Consider the following 18137-nt stretch of genomic DNA (forward strand, 5'->3'; position numbering starts at 1 on the left):
TTATGCAAAGTGTGGGCCATTAGTGGTGGTTTAGAATCTTGATGGCTCCCATTGACCAGGACAATTGGTTGTAAATGGCTCTATTTACCTGTAAGCCTTCCTGTGTTCCTGTGAGTCAGGCTGGAAAGAATGGAGGCTTGGGGTCTCACAGGACAGGTGACCAGGTCACCTGGTACTGGAATCCATCTTAAACCTGGTGCTTTTCCATTTAGAAGAAGGGGTGGGGACCCAGAGAGACAAAAGATTCCTGCTTTGTTCCAAAGCCATAAAAGGGGGTGGAACAGAAAAGGGCGGCCAGTCATGAGAAATCCCCTAGTTACCACCTGAGCTGGAACTAACAAGAACTGCATCAGGGGAAAGGATCGGGCCCAGATTAGGAAGGAGTCTAGTCTGTTAAAGAAGCTTATTGGAACATCATTGAGGGTGAGATTTACCTGTATTCAGTTTCTTAATATATTAGGCTTAGACTTGCATGTTTTGTTTTATTTTGCTTGGTAATTTACTTTGTTCTATCTGTTATTACTTGAAACCACTTAAATCCTACTTTTTATACTTAATAAAATCACTTTTGTTTATTAGTAAACCCGGAATAGATGATTACTACCTGGGGGAGCAAACAGCTGTGTATATCTCTCTATTAATGTTATAGAGAATGGACAATTTATGAATGTACCCTATATAAACTTTTAAAAAAGTAAAACAGATTTATTTGGGGTTTGGATCCCATTGGGAATAGGGTGTCTGGGTGCTGGAGATAGGTGACTTGCTGAGCAGTTTTTGGTTAAAGTCTGCAGCTTTAGGGGCATGAACCAGACCTGGGTGTGTGTTGCAGCAGACTAGAGTGTCTGGCTCAACAACACAGGGTTCTGGTGTCCCAAGCTGACAGGATTCAGCTGTCTTCGCCTCTTGAAGAGGACAAAAGCATGTAGTTATAGCACTAAGATTCTGGGCTAGTCCTGAGAAGCTCCTCCTCTGTCCCAGTCTCACTCAACTCTGCCCCTAAGCAAATGCAAGCCAGCCTTTTTAACTGCCCTGCTGAATCGTAATTGGTCAGTCCTTCCTTCCGGCCCTTCTAGACCTCTGGAAGATTGTCTTGCTGGTCACCTGATCCAAGTGGATTTCCTGTGGGCGGGGAACATCAGGGTGCTGATGCCTCCAGCAGGGGGCAGAGAAGGCCTGATAGACCCCATCACACAGACTCACCCCATGAGGGGTCTATATAAAAATGCATATCAAGTGTTTCACATTCAGTCATGAGTGGCTTGTGAGTTTTGTTGCAGCTCATTAACAGCCTCATCCCTAGATTAGAAACAGCTCTAAAGAAGGGTGCAGCTCCTAGCTCTGTGCGCAGCATCTATCCCCACCTAGCATCCCCATGGTTCTGCAGAAATGAATATCACGTAACACTGAGAACTTGCTGAAGGTTTTGGTGCATCCAGCATGAGCAGTTTGACCTCTGTCTAAGAAAGGAGGGCCTGAACCTTAGGGACTCCTCTTCTGCAGCACCAGTGTGGGGCAGGGGGAGTGTCACACCCTCATCAACACTGGAGGGAGGATCTTCCTACAGTTGGAATTTTGTCTCTTCCCACACAGATTGCACTGGTTGCAGCTTCTTCTCTTTAGCGCTCATCCTTCCTCTGGGCAGAGCTCCTAGGAATGATTCAAACACAACATGGCCTAAGGAATGGGCATACGGGAGGTAATGTTAACTTGTATTTGTAATAAAGGAGTGTCGCATCACTACTCAACTGCAGACATACCAATACAAGAGGCTTTTGCATTGAAGCTTGTTTCCCATTGTCTGAAGGGATGAAATCTCTGGCAGGTGTTTTTTGTTTGTTTGTTTTGTCTATTTGCACTTTGTGCTCAAGGACACCCGACTCCTTTGCTTGTATTACCACCAAAGAGAAAATTCACTATGGAAAAGTGCTTGTGAAGGTATGATGGGAAAGGTCTACTGTGAAGAACACATGCACAAAGAGTTTGTTTGGAGAAGAGGAGGTACGAGAACAAAGAGCCAAATTCACTAAATTAGGCCAGGTCTACACTACAGACGTACTTTGGTATAACTATGTATCAGAGGGGTATCCGTGTTAGTCCATATCCACAAAAACAACAAGGAGTCCGGTGGCACCTTAAAGACTAACTTATTCATATGACCATAAGCTTTTGTGGGTAAAAACTCACTTCTTCAGATGCATGGAGTGAAAATTCCAGATACAGGCATAAGTATATATTGGCACATGAAAAGAAGGGAGTTACAAGTGGAGAACCAGTGCTGAAGGCCAATTCAGTCAGGGTGGATGTGGTCCACCCCCAATAAGTGATGAGAAGGTGTAAATAATTCACACCTCTGAGCACTGTAGTTATACTGACTGTGACAAGATTCCCAGGATGCAACCTGGAACTGGGGTACCGGTCAGCCCTCTGTTTTACCAACCTGGGCTCTCTCTCACACTGTGATGCTGGGACAAGCTGCAAATGTCCCCAGGTCCTACACTTACACAGCCAGGAACACACCCAGATGAGTTACATGAATGCTTCTCCTAGCCACTCATGAACTAACAACAGAGAGGCTCCAGCCAATTCCCCCAGCTCCCCAGCCTAGAATCCCATAGCTGTACCATCCTGCCCTGGTGAAAAGTCTGACCAGTGTAAGTTTATTAGCCAGTGCGCCCCTCCCTCAATGTGGAGAGGACACACACCAGCTCTTGTTCCTGAGCAGATTTTCCAAGCACTTCAAGCAAAACCCACTGTTTCAGGTAAAACATAAAACAGATTTCTTAACTACAGAAAGACAGATTTAAAATTATTATAAGTAGTAAGCGTACAGATCAAAGTTGGTCACCTAAAAAATAAAAGTAAAATCATAATCTGAGTTCTATCAACTAGACAGGCTTTGAATCAAGCAGTGTCTCACTCTGATGGTATAGTTCCTTCACACACAAACTGGGAGTCGCCTTTCCAGCCTGGGACGACCTCCCCCATTCAAAGTCTTTGTTCTCCAGATTTGTTTCCAGGCGTTGAGTTGTGAGGGAAGTGAGGAAAAATGATGATGTCCCTTCCCCTCCTTTATAAGCTCTTCCAGCTTGCTGGAAAGATCTTTCACTATGATGTGCATCAAGCAGTGTCCATTGATAACATGCTCCCTCTGACAAGTCTTCATTGTACACAGATCCTGTGATAGTCCTTGGTAGTGTAGATTCCCCTTAATGAGCCATCAACACTGTCCGGCTTTTCCGTTATTGTACCTCAAAGGCTGGTTGTGAGTGTTTCCAACCTCACAACATATTTCAGTAACACACACATAGCATTAAGTTTAGACCTGCCCTAAGTAACCCCACTGAAGTCAATGGAACTGCACCTATTTACACCAGAGTGAAAGGGAACCAGCACTGCATTGTATATCAGCATATCTCTCGTGTATCAGAGAAACGCAGGGGAGAAATTTGTCCCCCTGTTTTCTGAAGTGTCCCAAGTGTCTGAGCATTTGAGAATCGGAGCATTTCAATGGTACCCCCTAGGTCCCTCCCCATTTATTATTTGTATTACAGGGACTCCAATCAGGATTGGCTTCCATTGTGCTGGATGCTGCAGAAACAAAATAAACAGCCCCTGTTCCATGAGGCTCACAGACAGTGATAAGACAATCACAGTTGAGTGTTAAAAAAAAAATTAGAACTGTCTGGTGATGAATGAGGTTCTAGTGGGAAGGGTTGTTGTTTTGCTGCTGGCATCATTTGGGAAGACTGTTTTCTGCAAGACTAGGATGTTCCACAGGGCATGGGTTTGTGCTGCAGAGGCCGGATCTTCCCCAAGGAAAGGCAAGACAGGTTGTTGTTGAGTAGCGTTAAGGCTCAGACTGCAGAAATGAGAAGTGCCACGGGCACCCTGCTACTTCAGTCTCTGTTTTCCAGTGAACCCCTGCCTGCCAATCTGAGGTTTTATGCTGTAAATATATTCTTCTTCCTCAGAATAAAGAAGTTATGCAACCCATTGCAAAACATTAACTGCAAGCTAGGACACTGACATGCAGAGCAGAATACACGAGAAGAGTGGCAGTTACGCTTGCCTTTAGAAGTTCATGTCCTTCAGAAATAAAAGTCTGTAAGTACCAACTTTATTTTTATTAATTAAGAAATAAGATACATAGTTATGAGATTCCTTGAGTATCTCTCAGACTGACTATTCAAAGCAGTCAGCAACTCAGAAATAAAAGCAAAGATCTTAACATGGAAGTGCTAGGTAATGTAAAGATTTCTTGAAACTAAAGTTGAAGCCATGATAAAATATAATCCAAGGCAGTGAATAAACTGAACTAACAAAGCCAGTAAATTTTTTTGGATGCATCCACCCCATCACGTTTTGGAGCTTTCTATGCCAAAGAGCCTGTTTTAAGCTGATGCATATCTCCCCTGCCCCCCTTAGCTTGCTGACTTATGGTTAATGAGGGTGGGGAAGATCCCTCCTTTCTTAGTTTTCCATCACTAGATTTTTCTTTTCCATTGCAACTTGTTTCAGTGTTGTCCCATTAACTTTAATGGTCCACCATCACCTTTCCCTGGGGTGCATAATGCTAGGGACTTGGTGCTCGGTTCAGCTGGTTGGAGATGCTGCTCCTCCCTGACTGATCACTACAGCTCCTCTCTGTAGTAAGGTGTAGCTGAATGCTGCAGCACAAATTATGAGCAGTTTTATAGATATAAATTCATACCCACTGTTTGTAAACCTCTCTCATAATGGCCGGCAGGCTCAAAACATTACAAGCTTTCATGAGAGACCTTACCTGACATATTTATACACAATAATATTGTATACAACCAGTTGATTCAATTGCATATTCTTTGGGTTTCAGATCCCTCTGCCCTTCCCTTGGGGTGTCTGGACCCTGATGGTCACAGAAATGTAGAAATAGCAGGAATTACCTGTTGCGCCTCTTTTCCTGGCTGCAGTCCAATCAGCCACTGCATTCAAGTGGACTAAGCAGTTTTCATGTTTGATTCAAACTTTGCCATGAGAAAGTGCATTTTTTCAACTGTAAAATCCAGATTTGATAAAAGCCGTATCAGCTCTCATTCCACGAGGGCATGCATACCTCTGAAACCATGTCAGCTTTAACAGAGATGGTACCTATAACCCTGTTGTCTGTCAATTTAGGCATTCCCCCTGATTCTGCATTAGCATCACAGGTTTGTCTGGGCTCTAACGAAGCATTTCAGTTCTAATCAGCCCACCCATACTCCACAAAAGGAACTCTCTTCTCTTCCTTCCATACACATAGGCCGGGTCTGGTCACAGAAATTTCTCCTCTGATACCAATGTGGTGCCATCGTTAAGGCTTCAGCAGCACACCCTCTGTTAATGATACTGCACTTCTTCCACAGTGGGAGTGAGCTGGGCCTGCATTATATAAAACCTCAGATTCTGTCCACTCCCTGCAGGTTTTCCTGAGGATTAGTAGTTAATGGGAGGCTGCAGGACCACACCCTAGTTCTAATTCCTTGGGGTAGTCAAGCTTCCCTGCTAAGTGTAGCTTCTTAAAGGACTTTTCTTTCCTAGCCAACAGTTTAACTTGTCAAAGAAAACATGGCAATACAAGAGTCTTCTGCACCAAAGTTTTTTTCCCCATGTTCTCATGGGATGGAATATGCTGGAGCCGGGCATTTCTCTGCTCTTAATGTGCTGGGAGTGTCTGAATCTTTAGCACTTGTTAGTAGCAAAAGAAAAATTCATGCTTTAAGATTTTTTCCTTCTTTCCCAGGAGTTGGAATCTCGTGGAGATGTCAGTCAGGCTGGCTCTTTGCTCTCTATGGGGAAGGGTATCTCAATCTGTATTATGTTAGAAGAATGTTATGGTTGTACAGCAAGTACCCCAAAATTAGGAAATGACAGAATTAAAGTTGCCCTTAACCCAGTGCTCGAGTGTATGCATTATGACAGCCTTTAGTTACATCTCACCTACTGTTTTCTATATAGGATAAGGAGACATCTTTTGTGGGTGCCCTTTGTTAAGCCGTTAGCAGCACATCAGTGTTCCCAAACTAGGGAAGTTTGAGTTAAATAAAAATCAGCCCAGGATTTGCCATACACTGGTGCAGTCACATTTCATGCTTCTAGGATTTGGAAAACAGGATGGTCCCTAGAGAGGAAGAAACTGGGGAAAGCTGCTCAGTCTTTGAGATGATAGGACCTTTAGTTTAGGGACTACATCAGCCTGAAAACAGGTCCCTAGTACAGCAAGGATCTGACATTAAGCCAGGTAATGGCCACAAGGAAGAGGCCATAGGAAAGAGTTCAGAGCTGTTGGTCATGGCTGGGCCCTGTAATTTGTCACCAACAGAAGCTGTGGCCAGACCAACAATGCAGCAAGATGCCAGGGCAATGACACAAGTATGTCCCCAGCTCATGGCCAGATTCTTGGGAGCAAAGCCAAGCCCAGGCCTGTAAGACCCAGGGTCTAAGACTCTCTCTCAAAAGGAGAAGTCATAAAAGACAAAGATCATCTAGTACTTTCCTACTGATTGCCCTTATTTGCAAACTAATGTGAATTGGCTCCTTTTCTACTGGTGTGGCAGTTGGTGCAGTTACAGTTTGCCAAGTGATTTTGTTCCCTGCTTCATGCGTGCCAGGGTTGAGTTAGTTTTGGTTGTGTAAGGTTCTGCACAGAGTGGGCTGTGTGAGTGTAATCCACACACCTTCTGGGTGCGGCATTCTGTCCCACCTAGTGACACCAAGACCACTTAGAAAGAGAGAGAAAATGAGTCTGCTCCACTGCCTTAGCTAACAGTCAATTGGCTTTTAACTCATGTGGTAGAGGCTCATGCACTAAACTCCAGAAATCCCCAGTTCGATCCCGCCCGCCGATGACCAGGGTCTGTAGCTGTTACATGAGCAGCCTGGCCCAGATCCATAAAGGTGTTCAGAGTCCTGACTTCCATTGCAGTCAATAGATGGTAGGAGCCTACATACCTTTGTGGATCTGGGCCTGCATCAGTAATTTTTCCTTCTCTGGGAAGCTGAGCTACAAGGCCCTGGACACCTGTTACTGCTCAGAAGAGGAGCAATGCTCTTCCGCCAGCACTAACGAGGCACCAGTGTTACTGTTGTCCAGTTGGGCAGTTTTCTGCAAGGCAGGAGTCACAGGCCGCCAGTGCATTGGTTCCCATTGGGAAGGCTGCTCACAACTGAAGAGAGCCAGGGCATTATTATAAAGGAAGCTTAGATTCTTTGGTAGCTGGGAAGATATTTCAGAGAAACCCTGAAACAGCAGGATGATATATATGCCATGTCTCACTGTCCCTCTGCTTGCTTGCTTAGGGGAATGACCGAACAGGAAATATGACTTTTAAAAAACCAAAAAAAACAAAAATTGTTTTAGAAAAGGGAGGAGGAGCCTCCTTCAGAGGAAGTGCGGCACCCAGCAGATTTGGAAAACTCAAACTAGAACCTGGGTACGTGGATCTCCAAGTTCCACGTCAACATCAAAAAATACACGAGGCGGTGGTGCTAGCTTGAAGAAAGGTGATTTTCCTGGAGACACTCACAGCAAGTGACTTTCGCCCAGAAGGAGTTGCAGCAATGAGGATTTCCCCGGTCTTGGTTTGGATTCTTTTCCCAGGTAAGAATGACATGGGCTCTTTGTGCATCAGTGGAAATACACTGAAGTTATTTGGCTTGCACAATGTACACGTTCTGATGGGGAAGCCAGCAGAGTTTGAAAGCCCCAGCTAGGTACTGTAATGATTAAAAACTGCACTGGAGGAAGGTTTCCACCTCTGGAGCTTACGAGCTGTATAGGAGAATAAAAGTTGCAGCGCAGAATCTGCTTCTCCATTGACAGCTGTCTAGAGAGCACGGTTTCCATGGTACAAACTTTCTACACACAGTAAATATTAGCTACAATATTAAGTGCTACTGTTAGCTGTGTCGCTGACTGTATTTCCGTGGCCTAAACAAAATCAAGGTTTTAAATGTTAACAAGTTTATTTTCTTTGGAGGTTGTTTTTTTTTGCTGGGGGGACGGGGGAGGAGTGTGTGCAACCAATGGAAGGCCAGTGCTTTAAGTGTCACACCTTGGCTGAAGAGTGTCCAGCTGAACAATTCACTGCCCGATTTTTACATTTAAATGAACATTGTTATGTTCATTTAAAATAGGCAAGTATAGATTTGATAAATATAGTTATCCATAGAGTCTCCCTTGTGGATCTCAAGCCTGGCTTAACAAAGTTTGCTAACACTTTCCAAAAAGAAATTCAACTGGGGGCTGAGACCAGGCACTGAAGTTTTCAGGCAGGAGGGAATTGTTTCAGAACGCTAGGGGTATGTGAACAGGATGTTTTAATGAAAGCCCTGATGTGAGCTTGACTATGGCAGTTGTGACCAGGTGCTGCTATAACAGCATCAATACTGCTTTTTAAATACAAAAAAGTTTGCAACAATCCTAGAAAGTAAGAAGTTGCATTTCCCTGACTCTCAATGGGCTGGAATGGTGCTCAATGTGAATTTCTTCATAGCTCTGATACAACAGCCCGGTGCACGCTGAGTCATCACATCTGAGCAGGAACAAGCCAGCTGCACTGGGGATAAGAGCCTAGCAGGAGAAAAACAAAGTCAATGCATAAGAAGATAAAAATGGCCCTACTGGGTCAGACCAAGGATCTATCTAGCCCAGTAGCCTGTCTTCCGACAGTGGCCAGTGCCAGGTGCTCCAGAGGGAATGAACAGAATGGGAATCATCAAGTGATCCATCTCCTGTCGCTCATTCCTAGCTTCTGGCAAACAGAGGTAAATCAAAGGAACTGAATAGAAGGAGTTGAAAAATTGTCCTCCTAATTTGTGAGGCAGCTTTTATGAGACAAAGCTCTGCTCCCCACTCTCCACCTCTGCCTGCCACTGCGGGCACTAATATACAAGGAATAAGCCAAAGAACAGGATGTCCATGTACAGTAAGATGAGAAAATCACTCAGTACATTGTAGTGGTTAAACCAAGTCTAGATTGGCTGAGCCACAGGTGGAGGAAGTATTGCTACCACTTTGGACCCCAGCGGTCAGCCACATTCAGGCTGTTCAGTGATGAGGAGAAATTGACGGGAGAGTCAGGTATTTCCTTTGATGCGATCTTGTTTCAATGTACAAAGTCCCGTTTCCCTGCACACAGGAGGAACCCAACAAACAGAAAGTACTGTAGTTCCTTTGCTTACAGCCCCAAGCTTCTCTAACCAGACCCAGAAGCTCACCCCCAGTTCTGTCCACACACATATGCAGAGGGAGTGGTGTGAACAGCAGGAGAGTTGTTCTCTGCCTTGGTGCCTAATTACAGTCCACTTCTGAGTGGCTCCCTGAGAGCCAGGCACTGCTGCAGGGCGGAGAATGCCAACAGAGGGGATTGCCTGCACTCTGTTTGCTCCAGGACAGGTGTAGAGGTATAAACGAAGTTACACTTGAAATATACTGGATACTGTGTCACTGATTTCGCCTCCATTGGGAAGCCGACCTGGCCTGTGAGATCCCGGACATCTACAACTGCTCAGGAGAAGGGCAAAGCTAATCTGCCAGTCCTAGCAAAGTACTGCCACTACTGCTGCTATTGGCTGACTGGAAGCAGTTTTCTGCACCATAGGGTTGACAAGCAATGCGTGGGTTAGCTGGGGAAGGCTCCTCACCACAGAAGAGCTCAGTAAACTTGCACTAGAAGTTTTGATTCGGTGGTAATCAGCAAAGCATTTCAGAGAACTCCTAAGTGGGTGGAGGCCCTGCATTTTGTCACTTTCCTTTTCCACTGACCGATGTAGCATGATTCAGCACATAACAAGAAATGTCACTCTTCTTCAAGGAAACTATTTTCATCACCCGTGAACGGAGGCTAAGAGCAACCTCTGACAAAGGAAATGAAGCAGCGAAGCGATTCAGCGACTTCAAAGTAAAGACCAGGTCACTGAACCACAGGCTTTCATATAAAACTGTAAAATCAAATAAAATTAAATTTTAAAAAATGGTCCAGGTGATGTTCTGGAGAAACCTCATTTCCCAGAGCCACTCACAGCAAGTGATCTTCATCCAGGAGGAGAAGGCAGCATAATGAGGATTTCCCCCGTCTTGCCTTGGATTCTTTTCCCCGTGACAATGACATGGGCTTTTTTTGAAACAGTAGCAATACACTGAAATTACCGGCTTCACCCGGTTTACAAGCTCAGCTGGCTTCTCCATCAGAGCTTGAAAGCCCCAAATATGTTCTTGTGGTGATTAAAAACTGCCTGAGAGAAGGGCTTCCACCTCGGGTGCTTACAAGATTTGCAGAAGAATAAAAATTTTGAGTACAGAATCTGTGTCTCCATTGACAGCAGTCCAGAGAGCAAGTTTTCTCTGTTGCAACCTTCCTGTTTACAGTTAATGTGAGCTACAATACTCAATAAGAACCACTGTTCGTATTCCATGGCAGCTGATTGGGAATGTACCATGCATGAAATCAGTTTTGAGTGCTAACAATTCACTTCTTCCTTTTGTTGTTTTTGGGGAACATTGATTTTTTTATTTTGGTTTTGGCGGGGGTGGGACAGGAAAGGAGGGATCAGGGTGGTTGTAAATTATGAAGAGGAACAGTGCTCAGTGAATAACACATGCCCTAAGAATATCCAGTTGTATAGCTCAAACGTGATTGATATGTTTACTTGGTACATTTCCAAAACAGCTTCACTGATTTTGCTTAAACTTTCCACAAAATATTCAGCTCTGGGCTGAAACCAAGCACTGAAATTTACACTCACATGTACACTGAAAACCCGACATTTTAACAAAATCCCAGGGACAACCTTGATTATGGAGAATGCTACCAGGCACCTCCTATACCAAGGTCTATACTTCCTCCTCCTCCTCCAAAGTTTACTTAAATGACATGAAAAACTTCTAAAGATCCCTAGAAAGTAAGAAGCTAGGCTGGCGTGGTGCTCAAGATGAGTTTCTTGGGAGCTCTGTTATCACAGCATGGGGCATGCTGAGGCACCACATCAGAGCAGGAACCAGCCAGCTGTCCTGGTGATAAGGGCCAAAAAGAAGAAAACCAAAGCCAGAGGGTAGGTAACAGCACGCTGCCTGCCAGGCTACCGGGGGCATTCAGCACCTGGTGGTGAAGTTAATGGAGCTTGATTGTATATTTGCACAGTTTGATCAGAGCTGCTGGGCACCTAAACCTGGACACATTGTATTCAGTGTCTGCACAGTTTGTTCTACCACCCCCAGTTCATCTGTCTTTCCCTCCACCTAGGACAGGGGTGGGCAAACTTTTTGGCCTGACGGCCACACCGGGGGGAAAGAAATTGTACGACGGCCATGAATACTCACAAAATTGGGGTTGGGGTGCAGGAGGAGGTGAAGCCTCCGGTTGGGGGTGTGGGCTCTGGGATGGGGTCAGAAATGAGGAGTTCAGGGTGTGGCAGGGGGCTCTGGGCTGTGGGGGGAGGGGGAGGGCTCTGTGGTGGGGCTGGGGATGAAGGGCATGGGGTGCAGGAGGATGCTCCAGGCAGGGATTAAAGGTTCGGAGTGTGGGAGGAGGATCAGAGCTGGGGCAGGGGGTTGGGGAGCGGGGAGAGACTCAGGGGTGCAGGCTCCTGGTGACGCTTTCTTCAAGGGACTCCCGAAAGCAGCAGCATGTCCCTTCTTGGCTCCTATGGGGAGGAGTGGCCAGGCGGCTTGCCTGCAGTTCCCGGCCAATGGGAGCAGAGGGGCCGGCACTTGGGGAGGGGGCAGTGTGCAAAGCGGAACCCCCTGGCTGCCCCTATGTGTAGGAGCTGGAGCGGGGGGACATGCTGCTGCTTTTGGGAGCCACATGGAGTGGCCCCCGAACCTGCTCCTCAGCTGGAGCACTGGAGCAGGGCAAGCCCCAGACCCCACTCCCTAGTGAGAGTAAAGGGCCAGATTAAAATGGCTGGTGGGCTGGATCCAGCCTGTGGGCCATAGTTTGCCCACCTCTGGACTGAGAGGCCTGAACACAAAATCCTCCCTAGGGCACTACCACGGTACCACCTAATGTGCAACGACAAGGCTTAGAAGCACAAGCCAAACTCCCTCACCTGCCCTGCAGCCCGGCCTCCTTCACCTCATCTCTCCCAGCTGCAGTCGCTCTTGCTCCCAAGTTGACGCTGAACAAATCAGTGTTATAGACATGGGCCTATTTATACCCAGACACCGTGGACTCCGTAGTGTCCATGCAGAGGTGAATCCTTCCCTGGAGTCAATGACTAACACTGCAGGCAAAAGCCACCACTTTTCATCTCGCCCCTGCAGTTCCCGCAGGAAGAGTTTAGTGTGAACAATCTCCAGCTCGCCTGGTGTGCACAAAGTGGGGAGAGATCAGCATCTAGCTTGCTTCATTTACGGCACCCGTTCAGGAAGAAACAAATGAAATGCCCTGTTCCCTGCAGAGACACACTGGTTTCTAGCTTGAGTTTTAATAATCAAAGCCAAGAGGATGCTAAATTCAGCCAGTTTTCTCTGCTCTGCCCTTCCTGTTCTCCCCACTCCATGCACCCCCCTTGTAAAGCCTCAAGTAGCAGCCTCAATTCCCTCCCCTCCTCACCCTTCCTTCCTACCCCCCCAAGGACACGGGGTGCATTTTATTGATTTTTGAAGTAAGAAGGATTCTCTCTCTCTCTCTCTAATTCTCCTTGTTTCCCCATAGGCTGCTGGGCAGTGACAGGCCCTGAGACAGTCCATGGGCCCCTGGGCGGGTTGGTGACTGTGCGGTGCCAGTATGAGAGAGGCTACAAGGATTATCCGAAATTCTGGTGCAGAGCAGGAACCCTGCTCTGGTTCCGGTGTTCCAGTGCTCAGATCATTGAGACCACGGGGTCGGAGACAGAGGTGAAGCGGGGCAGAGTCTCCATCCGAGACAATCACACCCTGAGCACGTTCACCGTGACCATGGAGAACCTGACACTGGCAGACGCCAGCATGTACCACTGCGGGGTAGACAGAACTTTGCTTCCTGATTCCAGGGCCACTGTGGAACTCACCGTCTCCGAAGGTAAATCCCTGCGCTGTCCCCCAGCAGTTCCAGGGCTGCCAGGCTTGGGGCAGAGCTGGGGGGCGCTGGGCGGGGGAAGGAGGACTGGTGTCTAGACCAGCAGATCTGCTGTAACCCAGGTGGTGCCAAATGCAGCAGCCCACTCTGCACAGGGCCCGGCCTGGGGCTGCAAGGGGCCAAAGGGCGGGCGCTACCCCCGGCTGCACACCGGCCATCGAGCCCCTCCGCAGTTCCCCGCGGCACCCTTTGATCAGTGCTGCCTGGCCCCTGCCCAGCCCCGCAGTGCCTGTGACCGTGGAGAACCTCACACTGGGAGATGTGGGGACTTACAGGTGTGGAGTAGCGAGGACTCTTCTTCCCCATCTCTGGGACTCTGTGGAAGTGTCCGTCTCCCCAGGGAAATCCCTGCTCTGCTCCCCCATGCTAATGGCAGGAGTGTAGGGGTTTGGGGAGCATTGGCTGGTAGGGAACGTGGGAGTGCTCCTTAGACACAACTATTTACTGTATGCCAGTACGTCCAGAAACTACATCCACCTGCCTTAAGGGAGCTGGAGAGAAGACTTCAAACATGGTCAGCTGAAGGAAAACAACATGCGAATAAGGACAGCAATCTGCTGTGGATCTCCCCAGCGTTCTAGAGAGCACTGGAGGGGGGAGGGAAGGATCTTGGTGCACAAAGTAGTTTCTGGATTCTAAAGAGCTTCGCTTGCCTTGTGTGTCAGCCACCTACAAGAGTCTTAGTGCTGTACAGGGCAACACCACCAAAATGAAGACAGGGCGAGCTGAGCTGACTAGGAGAGCCAGTAACTTGGCTCACTTCTTGGGAGTGACCTGGAAGAAATGCCTTTTTAGGAGAGAGACCTGCATGTGGGGCGGGGGTGGGTTGGGAAGTTGGGTTAGGGGGTATTCCATGGATAGGGGCTGGCATGGAACCAGACACCAAGCCAGCAGTAAGACAAGGGGACAAGGAACGGTGGCAGAACAGGGAGGCTCATCTGGTCCAGCATTAGGTTCATCTGCTGCCTCAGTTTACCTTCCTTTAGATCACTCAAGCCATCACATCACTGGTGCTACTGCATCAACTCTCTCTCCTTCAGTGCTCTGGTTTATTCACATACAACAACACTCAAAAGTAAATATTCCAGCCTTCTTACTTCACATTAAATTGTCTTTTCAATGTGAATCAGACTCACCATCCTCCTCGCCCTTCCTCCAGGGCCACCCAGCTAAGGCAGCTCCCTCTTTCCCCACAGCTCCTCCCACATCTCTGAATCATTCACTGACAACCTCCAGGCTTGCTTTATATACCATGGGCGGCTGCAGGTCACATGCTCTGTCATCTGACCCCCAGGACTACAACTCCCAGATCCTTCAGGTAGCTACATATCCCAGCCTGGCTACTTGTTACAGGGCTGAGCCTCCCTCTCTACTGTGGGAATTCCCTGCCAGCTAGAGAGATTTGATTATTAGATCTCTGCATACTCGAAACTCAAAGCGAAGATCAGAGTTGTACTGGTTCGTGTTTAATTCTGATGTTCAAATGGCAGTTATTGGTGAACCTCTTAATACTTCCTAAACATCATAAAAAAGGGGGCCTGGCCTTGGGACAGGGTTAGCTGGCCCCAGGCTTCCCTTAAAGGGGGCAAGCCACCCTGTTATATGGGTGGAGGGAGCCGTGATAAGATCAGAGATGTGGACTGGGGTGGAGCTGGTCAGAGCCTTGAAGGCCTGGACAAGAAGTTTCAACTTGAAGTGAAAACCAGAAACATTTTTCTTCCTGTAATTCAAGAGCAATCTCTCCTTTAGCTTCCAGAGGCTGGTCTGGAAGCCAAGCAGTCTTATAGGTACCAGGCAGTGTCTCTCTGCAGTGATCATCCAGCTGAGTATGTTAGATATATACCAGGACAGTGCTTTCAGAGGGTGATCCCTAGAAAGCACGGCACCCAGCTCATCCGCATCCCCCAGGGAGAGGAGAGTCACATCACACTCACGTAGGAAAGTTGTGTGTATACCTATGGTATCTTCCTTGTGTCTGTCACACTCAGTTCTGGCATCTTCCTGTAAATTAGATTGTGAACTCTTCCTGGCAGAGGCAACCTTATGCTGAGAGTGTCTGTCTATAAAATGCCTCCACTGCAAAACAATGCCATTATCATTGTTATGGGAAAGCCCACTAATCCCAACCAAAATCACAGCTCATTTGTGCTGGGTGCTGCACATACATACCATGTCTACACAGTGTGATGGGTTGGGTCACAGAAACCCCACACAGCCCCTGCCCCAAATAGCTTACAACCAGACAAAGCAAGCAGTGTTCCCCTACTTTAAAAGGTGAGGAACTGAGGCACAGAAAGATTCATGACTTGCCCAGGGTCTCAGGAAGTCTGTGGCAGAGCTAGAAACTGAGCCCAGATCTCCTGAGTCCTGGTCCAGTGCCGTATCCACCAAGCCAGCCAACCATGCTGGAATGAATAAGAGCAACTGCCTGGAAAAAGCTAAAAAAATGTTCTAATAATTTACAGGTTCTGATAGTTTTACCAGACAAAACTCTGTCCCCCACCCCCCTTTACTTTTGACTATTACTCTCAATACTAAGATGAAGATATAAGCCGGAGAACAGGGGGCCCAGATATACTAAAGGGAGTAAAATCCCTAAGTACATTGTAGGAGTTAAACCAAGTCTTGCCCTACTGAGCTGGAGACGGCGGTGAGGTGAGTACCTTCCCACTGAGATCTGAACTCCCGAAACACGTAACTTTACTCTCTTGGTAACAGTGATTCAGGTTGGGGTTTCTGCAAGTAACGCTGGCTCTCTGTGTTTTTATCTGCAGCCATCCATACCTCCACCTCCACTGGAAGGCCCCCAGCGACAAGAGAGCAGCCCAGCGGGGCTGCTTCCACGCCCATTACACTCTCTATAAGCAGCAACGACACTCATGCACTGTGAGTTTCAGGGATTCACTGGACTGAGTCTCACTCTTATTACCATCATGTGATCCATGCCCAAGGGCCCTTACCTATCCCCCCAGCCCACTCAGAGGTTTCTGCTGCATCTCTGCCCTTCCTGCCCATCAATGTTACACACAGTCCCTGTTCCATTCTACCCTAACAACACGCCAGCTGATTTTCTCTCTGATGCTGGTATCCAAATCTCTTTAACACAATCTTATCGAAACCAGATTTGCCACATCGAGAAACTCCCAAATATCCATCACATTGGATGAGAGCTATAAGATATTTATGGTCATCTAGAGCAGTGGCTCAACCTTCCCAGACTACTCAAACCCTTTCAGGAGTCTGATTTGTCTTATGTACCCCAAGTTTTGCCTCACTTGAAAACTACTTACTTACAAAATCAGACATAAAAAATACAAAAGTGTCCCAGCACACTTTTCCTGACAAACTGCTGACTTTCTCATATTACCATATAATATTAAATAAATCAATTGGAATATAAATATTCTACTTACAGTTCAGTGTATAGTATATAGAGCAGTTTAAACAAGTTGTATGAAATTTTAGTTTGTACTGATTTTGCTAGTGTTTTTTTATGTTGTAAAACTAGGGAAATATCTAGATGAGTTGATGTACCCTCTGGAAGTCCTCTGAGTACCCCCAGGGGTAAGCAAAGCCCTGGTTGAGAACCACTGGTCTAGAGAAAAAAAGGGGACACACTTAAGCAGAGAAGCAAAGAATTCTCACATCCTTGGTGATAGGGTCCCACAGAACAAACTAAAATAGGAACCTCGAGAGGTTAGATTCCTTGCCAGGCAGCTAGCAACTCTTCTTGTGGGGAAGCACTGGGCAGAGCCTGTCTGGGTCCAATCACTTCAGGGTCTAGATGTCTGGATGACTGTCCCGTGGGTCAAAGGCAGCTAGTGAGATTAATTGTGGGATGTCTAGAAAGGGAAGGTGCTGCGGCCTGTGTCCCTCTCTCCTCCTTGTTCATACTGTCACACTCAGGCAGAGCAGCCAGAGAACTCACAGTTGGAAGCAGTCAGGTCATATCTACAGGGTTTCACAGCTTCTACTTACTCTCTCGCCATAGATCCCAGTTCAGCAACGTCCATTTCTTGCTCCTGTTCATCTGGAAAGTCCCCATCTTTCTGTGCATCATCTGGGTGAACATACGGTATAGGAAGAACTCCAGGGAGATGACAGACAGACATGGTGAGAGCCTCCAAATTTAATACCTTGGACTGACATATTCCATCTAATTATGCCCAGTCCTGTTTCAGTCAGCAGCCCTCCCTCTGTGACTGTTTGTGTCAGTGTGTGTGTACATGGTGGACATCCCTTCCCTCCTGTTCTATCGCTCTGATCAGGAACTCACACATGCAGGAGAACAAACATGCTCCATGATGGGTATGAACAAAAAGATACTAGCACCAAGCATGTCTCATCCACTAACTGGTGGTTTCTGGATTTTTGTTGTAGGACCTTCCTAGTTTAGGAATGGCTTGGAACCAGCAGAAGAAAGATTGAGCTCCCAGCTCTGTGCACAGCAACTGCTCCCACCTAGAGCCTACATGGATCTGTGTAAATGAAATCCTCTAACAGTCAGCCCTGCTGAAGGGTTCAGTGGATCCAGATCTTACTCCAGAGTGAGGACAAAGGCGAGGATGAGCCCCCAGGGGCACAGTTCCCAGGAGCGGCGCCAGAGTTTCTGGTGCCCTAGGCAGAATTCGAGAGGGACGGCATTTTGTGCGCTCCCCACAGGGCGCATGGGACCTTCCAGTTCCACTCCCATCGTGCCACTGAAGGACCCTCCCCCAAAATGCCGCAGGCGACAGCGGCAGTCATTGAGCTGCTCAATTGCCTGCCGCTGTTTTCTGCGGCATGTCGGCAGAAGGTCCTTCTTCTGTGGTGCGATGGGAGTGGAACCAGAAGCTCCCGTGTGCCCCGTGGAGAGTGCACAAAATGCCACCCCCCGAATCCTGGCACCCTAGGCAACCGTCTAGGGTCACCTAATGGAAGAGCCGGCCCTGACAGTTCCCTATCACAAACATAGAGGAAATATAAGGTGTAAGAGCCTGAGTAGTTGGAAGGAGAGACTCATCCCCTTCCCGCAGTTTGAGTTTGGCTCTTTGCAGCTGGATTGCACTTTCTACAGCTCCT

General features: G+C 47.4%; 1 protein-coding gene across 2 annotated transcripts; it reads left to right on the plus strand.

Annotated features, from left to right (window-relative positions):
* Nucleotides 1–4019: 4019 nt before the first annotated feature.
* On the plus strand, nt 4020–17728 carry LOC115635435 (CMRF35-like molecule 7). 2 transcript variants are annotated; one of them, XM_030534175.1, is made up of 6 exons: nt 4020–4107; nt 7318–7618; nt 12675–13019; nt 15851–15962; nt 17068–17189; nt 17457–17728. In XM_030534175.1, exons 2-6 carry the CDS (start codon nt 7579–7581, stop codon nt 17465–17467), a joined length of 630 nt encoding a protein of 209 aa, XP_030390035.1. In that variant the 5' UTR covers nt 4020–4107; nt 7318–7578; the 3' UTR covers nt 17468–17728. The 2 variants fall into 2 exon arrangements, with proteins under 2 accessions (XP_030390035.1, XP_030390036.1); XM_030534176.1 differs by having other exon boundaries at nt 4062–4107; nt 7379–7618.
* The last annotated feature ends 409 nt before the right edge of the window (nt 17729–18137 follow it).

Source organism: Gopherus evgoodei, chromosome 15 (genome assembly GCF_007399415.2).
Source record: "Gopherus evgoodei ecotype Sinaloan lineage chromosome 15, rGopEvg1_v1.p, whole genome shotgun sequence".
NCBI lineage: Eukaryota > Metazoa > Chordata > Testudines > Testudinidae > Gopherus > Gopherus evgoodei.